General features: G+C 39.9%; 1 protein-coding gene across 1 annotated transcript; it reads right to left on the bottom strand.

The window, feature by feature from the left end:
• Window positions 1-5,299: 5,299 nt before the first annotated feature.
• Window positions 5,300-5,910, bottom strand: LOC108380670 (general transcriptional corepressor trfA-like). Its single transcript, XM_017637060.1, has 2 exons — window positions 5,824-5,910; window positions 5,300-5,770 (listed from the first exon to the last, which is right to left on the bottom strand). Exons 1-2 carry the CDS (start codon window positions 5,908-5,910, stop codon window positions 5,300-5,302), a joined length of 558 nt encoding a protein of 185 aa, XP_017492549.1.
• Window positions 5,911-6,962: the final 1,052 nt, after the last annotated feature.

Below are 6,962 nucleotides of genomic sequence, written 5' to 3' on the forward strand. Positions count from 1 at the left end.
TTTCCATATATTTTTATATGGGGAAAAAACAACTTTTCGTAGAAACGGTATAGAATTCTTGAAAATCAATATTTTTCGGCCGGAAAACTCTGGTTCTCTTCAGGAAGCATTTAATAATATTACTAAATTGTTTATTTAACAATTTTTTAATACTAACGATATTTTATTGGTCCCCCATTGTATATTTCGGGGTTTTTGTGGGTTTTTGGCGGACCTATAAAGTATAGTTGCGACGGAAAACTGGTTAAATAAACAATTGGGTATTTGTGTTGGGAGTCTCCTGCAGATAAACAGAGTTTTCCCATAGAAAACTATTGATTTTTAGGAATTCTATACCATTTCTACGAAAAGTGTTTTTTTCCCCATATAAAATACATGGAAAACTTTGGGCGCTTTGAGCGACCTCTAAATATTTTTTGTTTTCAAAATAAAAAAATAGGGATATATTTTTCTCGGTAAAGAACAATCGTAGGGGGGTGAGAGCATAAAAATTCCGACCTTACTTTTCACATACATTTTTGGACCACCCTAATGTATGTCTTTACATAGTATAAAGAAAAGACGAATTCTCGAAGACAACTGAACGGATTTTGACGAGATTTTCTGNCTCTAAATATTTTTTGTTTTCAAAATAAAAAAATAGGGATATATTTTTCTCGGTAAAGAACAATCCTAGGGGGGTGAGAGCATAAAAATTCCGACCTTACTTTTCACATACATTTTTGGACCACCCTAGTGTATGTCTTTACATAGTATAAAGAAAAGACGAATTCTCGAAGACAACTGACGAGGATTTTGACGAGATTTTCTCTAATAAATTCTGTATCGATAGGGGAGTGGCCCATGAACGAAAGACACAAGATCTCGCGGGAAGGAAAGAATGAAAAAAGTTATTTTCTAGCTGCCGAAATCTCGACGCCATCTTTGTTGTAAGAAGTAAACAACGAAGAGAACGGAGAAAATCGCGAAATTGTTGAACGAATGAAAAATCATTTTTGTTATGCAAATTCTTCTATAAATCATGCCGTTGTGTTAAATTATTCTTTATCTTATGTGTACACACGTTGTCACAAGCAAAAATGAAGAAAATTGCAGTAAAAAGCCACCACCAAATTGTAAACAACGAAGAAATGTAAACAAACGGCTAATGTCAAAATCGTTCAACTTTTTTCCTAAATGCGATACTAACGGGCTACTCTCCTGCCCGCGTGATCTTGTCTTTTTAGTTCATGGGAGTGGCCTTTTTAATTTAGAATTTAATTAGGGTTGCCACCTATTAAGAAAATTACTATATTCAATTCTAATTCTGCACCGTCACTGTCAAATGAAAAGACTAACAGGCCAACCCAAGGTACATTAAACAGATCGTATCAGTAGAGCAGCTGATTTGATTTATTTTCAAATTATTTGGTCTCGAAAATGTCAAATATTTTTAATTTTTTCTCACAAAAATTCTGAATTGTTAAAATCCATTTGCATGTGAAACCTTTTTCCATACAAAACAAGCGATTGAATAGCAGCTTTTGGAACGTTCGCCCAACTCAGCAGCACGACCGCTGATTACTGGGCCTTGCAAAGGATGGATCAATGCTTCGAGAAGCAAACAAATTTACTAGGAAAGAAAGTTGCATCAATTTTTATTTTTTCCAATTTCAATTTTTTATTTTTTATAATTTTTTGTATTTCACATGGCACGCTTTGATTTAGAAGAAAAAATTCAGAACAGTTTTAGACACTTTCGATACCAGAAGCAACAACAAAATACACGCAAATGTTGTTTTTGCTCTACTGATACTACCTGTTTAATGTGCCTTGGGCCAACCTAATATTCACGCACGCCGGCAGTTTACTGTCAAAAATTTCTCATGCATATACATCTTGTATGGGACCAACCGAAATTGACCGGCGTGCGTAAAAAGCCAACTCAAATTCCAAGATTTGTGTTGCGTGACATTTCGATTTGACGTCTGTGCTCTATGACATTTTGGCGCGACAATGAATTAAAATTTTGGAAAAAATGCAGAATAGCTTCGATTCTCAAATTAAAAAACACATATGGGGATCGATAGAGATCATTGAGGTGAGTATAACGGTATATTTCTTTTCTTGCGGAAATAACGACTACAATAGTTATTAAGACTCAAAGTTCAAATTAAACAATTCCTTTCTGCGTACATTAATTAGATTTTTGTGAAAACTAAACAAGGCATATATAAAGTATGTATATCAAATTAAAGGGAACTAAATTTCCTATCCATATATTACTTTTTAAGAATTTTTTATTTAAAAAATAGTTTAATTTGAACTTTGACCCTTAATAACTTTTGTAGTTTTTGTTTCCGCAAGAAAAGAAATATACCGTTATACTCACCTCAATGTTCTCTATCGATCCCCGTTTTTTTAATTTGGGAATCGAAGCTTTTCTGCATTTATGCTCAAATTTTGCTCAACTTCTGAAATTGGACAGAAATGCAACTCTGAAAAATCACGCACGCAAATTTATTTCGGTTACTCAAATGTGAAGAACTTGCGTGCGTGCGTAGAAAAATTCACGCCGGTAATATTAGGTTGGCCTGTTAGCCTCTGGATGTGTAATAATGTATTATTTTTCTGAGTAGGGTTGCCATCTGTTTAAAAACTATAACATCTTCACCGATCGTTGGATAAAAAAATGAGGTACCAAATGAAAGTGCATGGCCTTCGCATGTACAAAGTTTTTTGAGTAGGGTTGCCCCCTATTTAAAATTACTATCTTCTATACATAGTATAAAGCAGACATGGGCACTTTTTTGCCCGCGCAGTAGCGAAAGTGCAACTGCGGGCTGGAGAAAGGGAAAAATAGTTCTCGAAAATGGTAAAAATGGGTATCGCTCGCCCTTCAGATAGCCCGTGGCCCTCACCACTACACTTAGCCCCTAAAAAGTCGGGCGAATGGCGGCCGTGCGGCGATTATCGCCGTCTCAACGACCGGACGGTCCCTGATAGATACCCCGTGCGGTATCTTGAAGACTTTGCAGCTAACCTTTGTGAAAAATCTATATTCTCCACAATAGATTTAGTACGGGCATTCAATCAAATTCCGGTCGCATGCGACGACATTAAGAAAACCGCTATAATAACTCCGTTTGGGTTGTTTGAGTTTCCTTTCATGGCGTTTGGACTCAGAAACGCAGCTCAAACGTTTCAGCGCTTCATCGACGAAGTCACTAACGACCTACCCTTTGTTTTTCCATACATCGACGACCTGTTAATTGCCTCAGATAACGAGCGACAACACTTGGAACACCTTAAGACGCTATTTCAGCGTCTCCCCACAGCAATTAGCAGCAGCTCAAGAGTGTGACGCAGAGCTTCAGCAACTCACCACTAGACCGAGCACTACGTTTCACCTTCAGAAACTTACGTTTCCAGAGCACAAAGTTAGCATTTACTGCGACATTTCGTCGGGTACAGTGCGTCCTTTCGTCCCCGCTTCGCTAAGGAAAGCTGTATTCGACTCACTACACTCACTTTCTACTCCAGGAATCCGCTGCTCACAAAAATTAGTGGCAAGCAGATACGTGTGGCCTGCTGTCAATAAGGACTGCCGCACGTGGGCGCGAACTTGCATCGAGTGTCAACGAAATAAAATACAGCGCCATGTCGTTACATCTCCTTCGAGATTTCAGTTGCCATCAAAGCGCTTCGAGCATATCCACATGGATCTAATTTCTCTACCTCCTGCGAAAGGATTTCGTCAGTGCCTTACAATAATAGATCGTTTTACGCGCTTTCCTGAGGTAATCCCACTTGAAAACGGAAATACGGAAACCATCGCGCGCGCTATATTCTACCATTGGATCGCGATATATGGGGTTCCACTTCGAATAACGTCAGATCGCGGTGGGCAATTTGAATCCGGCAACATGCGCAGCTGTTTGGAATTCACCACATTAGGACCACACCCTACCATCCTCAAGCCAATGGACTCATCGAACGTTTGCACAGGCAATTAAAATCAGCTCTGCTTTGCCACAAAGACACTTGGTATGACGCGCTTCCAATAGTTCTAATGGGCCTACGAGCTTCGTGGAAAAATGATATTTCTACAACACCCGCCGAACTGGTGTACGGCGAACCTCGAATCGGTGAATTTTAAATACTGCGAACAATCAGTCAACGCATGGTTTGCTCCGCCATTTACAACAACATTTTAACACCGACCGAAATGTCTCGTCATGGCAAGAGGTCAATTTTTCGTTTCAGAGAATTGAATAACTGCTCCCATGTTTTGGTACGTGAAGGGCAAATAGGACCATCATTAAGCGCTCCATATCAAGGACCATACCGCGTCATATCACGTCATGAGAAACATTTTTACATTGAAGTTAAAGGGCAGCGCACTCCAGTTTCAGTGGACCGACTAAAGCCTGTCTTTGAAGTATCAACTGACGAACAGAACACAACAACCAGAACCGGACAAACAACGAGGCATGTGCACTTTGCAGATGATTCATAACCATTAATACGATTTAAACGAATTGTTTGTAACATAAGCTGTTAATTAGTTTAAGAAAAAAAACATGAATTGTAAAGTTAAAAAAAACAAGGGGAGCTATGTGGCAACCCTGTCACTTATGACATTGTACGTGACCGCTCTCCCTCTCAATGGAAGTAATGTCATTTCTCTGGAAAACTTACAACGTCTTTAATAAACTGAGCTCTGACTCTCTCTCATTCACTACATATATAGGCATTTACGTATACATATATATACCAGGTATATTAACCAGGGTGTGATTGACAACTTAGGTAGGCTCTTTTTTAAGGTACTATTATGCCAAGATAAATATAGCAGGCGATTTAAAACTCAAAAAAATAATTTCAATTTGACTTTGTAGTATGGTTTTTCTGAGAGCTATGCCGAATTGTGTGATCTGTTGAATACGTTTTGGTATACACAGAAAAAAATAGAACAAAAAAAAAGGTTATTTTTGCACTTACTATTACATTTTTCCTAAATGTCTTCCTTCGTTTACATTTAATTTATTTATTTTTTTGTGCTTTGCTTTTAATTACTTAATTTTTTTTTCAAAAATTCTAATTTTAAATTTCTTGTTTCTTCCTTTTTTTGTCTTTATAGTTTATAGCTTACTTTCTAGGTTCAAAAAAACAATTAATTTTTCTAATCTGTAGAATTAAGTTTTGGGCCCGAAGGACTCACCCACTGTTGCAGCAGGCCAGTGGTATGGGCCCTGATGTTGTTGTTGTCAATGCTTTCGTTGCAGCAGGCCAGTGGTATGGGCCCTGCTGTTGCAGCTTAACGTTGCTGCTGTTGTTGTTGCTGCTGGTGTGAAGTTGTTGTAGCGCGTTTTATTTGTCGCTGTAGCGCGCGTTGTTGCACCCGCTGCTGTGGCGGTTGTTGTTTTCGATGGCGCGGTGTTGCTTCCGCGCGTTGTAGCACCCGCTGCTGTGGCGGATGTTGTTGCCTCCGCACGTTGTTGTGCGTTTTATTTGCCGCTGTAGCGCGCTGCTGTAGTTGCGCGTTGTTGCACCCACTGCTGTGGCGGTTGTTGTGGTCGATGGCTCGGTGTTGCTTCCGCGCGTTGTAGCACCCGCTGCTGTGGCAGATGTTGTTGCCTGCGCACGTTGTTGTGCGTTTTATTTGCCGCTGTAGCGCGCTGCTGTAGTCGCGCGTTGTTGCACCCGCCGCTGTGGCGGTTGTTGTTTTCGATGGCTCGGTGTTGCTTCCGCGCGTTGTAGCACCCGCTGCTGTGGCCGATGTTGTTGCCTGCGCACGTTGTTGTGCGTTTTATTTGCCGCTGTAGTTGCGCGTTGCTGCACCCACTGCTGTGGCGGTTGTTGTTGTCGATGGCGCGGTGTTGCTTCCGCGCGTTGTAGCACCCGCTGCTGTGGCAGATGTTGTTGCATGCGCACGTTGTTGCGCGTTCTATTTGCCGCTGTAGTGCGCTGCTGTAGTTGCGCATCGTTGCACCCGCTGCTGTGGCGGTTGTANTGCGCACGTTGTTGTGCGTTTTATTTGCCGCTGTAGCGCGCTGCTGTAGTTGCGCGTTGTTGCACCCGCTGCTGTGGCGGTTGTTGTTGTCGATGGCTCGGTGTTGCTTCCGCGCGTTGTAGCACCCGCTGCTGTGGCGGATGTTGTTGCCTGCGCACGTTGTTGCGCGTTTTATTTGTCGCTGCACACTGGTCTAAATGGCATTATTTTTGGCATAAACTAAACATTTTTATTCGAAATATTTGTAAATTGTATTAACCGCCCATTTAGTTAATCCCCCATGCATGCTGAAAATACAAAAAAAAATCTTTGGGTCAGTGTTGTAATCTGACAACCATGCAAAAACAGATATTTTTGTGAAAAGCTTCATTTGCTTTTTGTGTACAGAAAATTTGTTGTGCTTCTTAATTGAAAATTAATTAAAAAAAACGGTCTAACAAATAAAAGAAAATAATGGAAAATATAGTGAAAGGTATGAAGATTTATGTATTGTGAAAATATTAATGAGTTCAATGCCTCCGTTGATTTTAAATAGCTTTTATGTGATGTAGTCTTTTTGGTAAAGTGGAATCTTAAAGTAGTGTTATTTTGTAGAGAAAAACTAGTGAAGAGTCGCCGTAAGAGCCAAATTTTTGGTGCTCAGTTATATGTTGATGTATCATCTTTTATATGACATTAATATTTCTTGCGCATATTTGCGCAAATTCTTAATAATTTTATAATTGCAGAGCAAGTTCAGTTTTGCCGAGAAAATTTATTGTCGGTTTGGCTGGAAAATAATAGAAATACCATTGCGCTGATTGAATGGGTGTCAGAGCAGTANATAATTTTATAATTGCAGAGCAAGTTCAGTTTTGCCGAGAAAATTTATTGGCGGTTTGGCTGGAAAATAATAGAAATACCATTGCGCTGATTGAATGGGTGTCAGAGCAGTTCAATGGCGACGTTTTAACGGAGAGCACAGTAT

This window comes from Rhagoletis zephyria, unplaced genomic scaffold (assembly GCF_001687245.7).
Source record: "Rhagoletis zephyria isolate East Lansing unplaced genomic scaffold, Rhagoletis_zephyria_1.1 Rzeph_scaffold_20035, whole genome shotgun sequence".
Lineage (NCBI taxonomy): Eukaryota > Metazoa > Arthropoda > Insecta > Diptera > Tephritidae > Rhagoletis > Rhagoletis zephyria.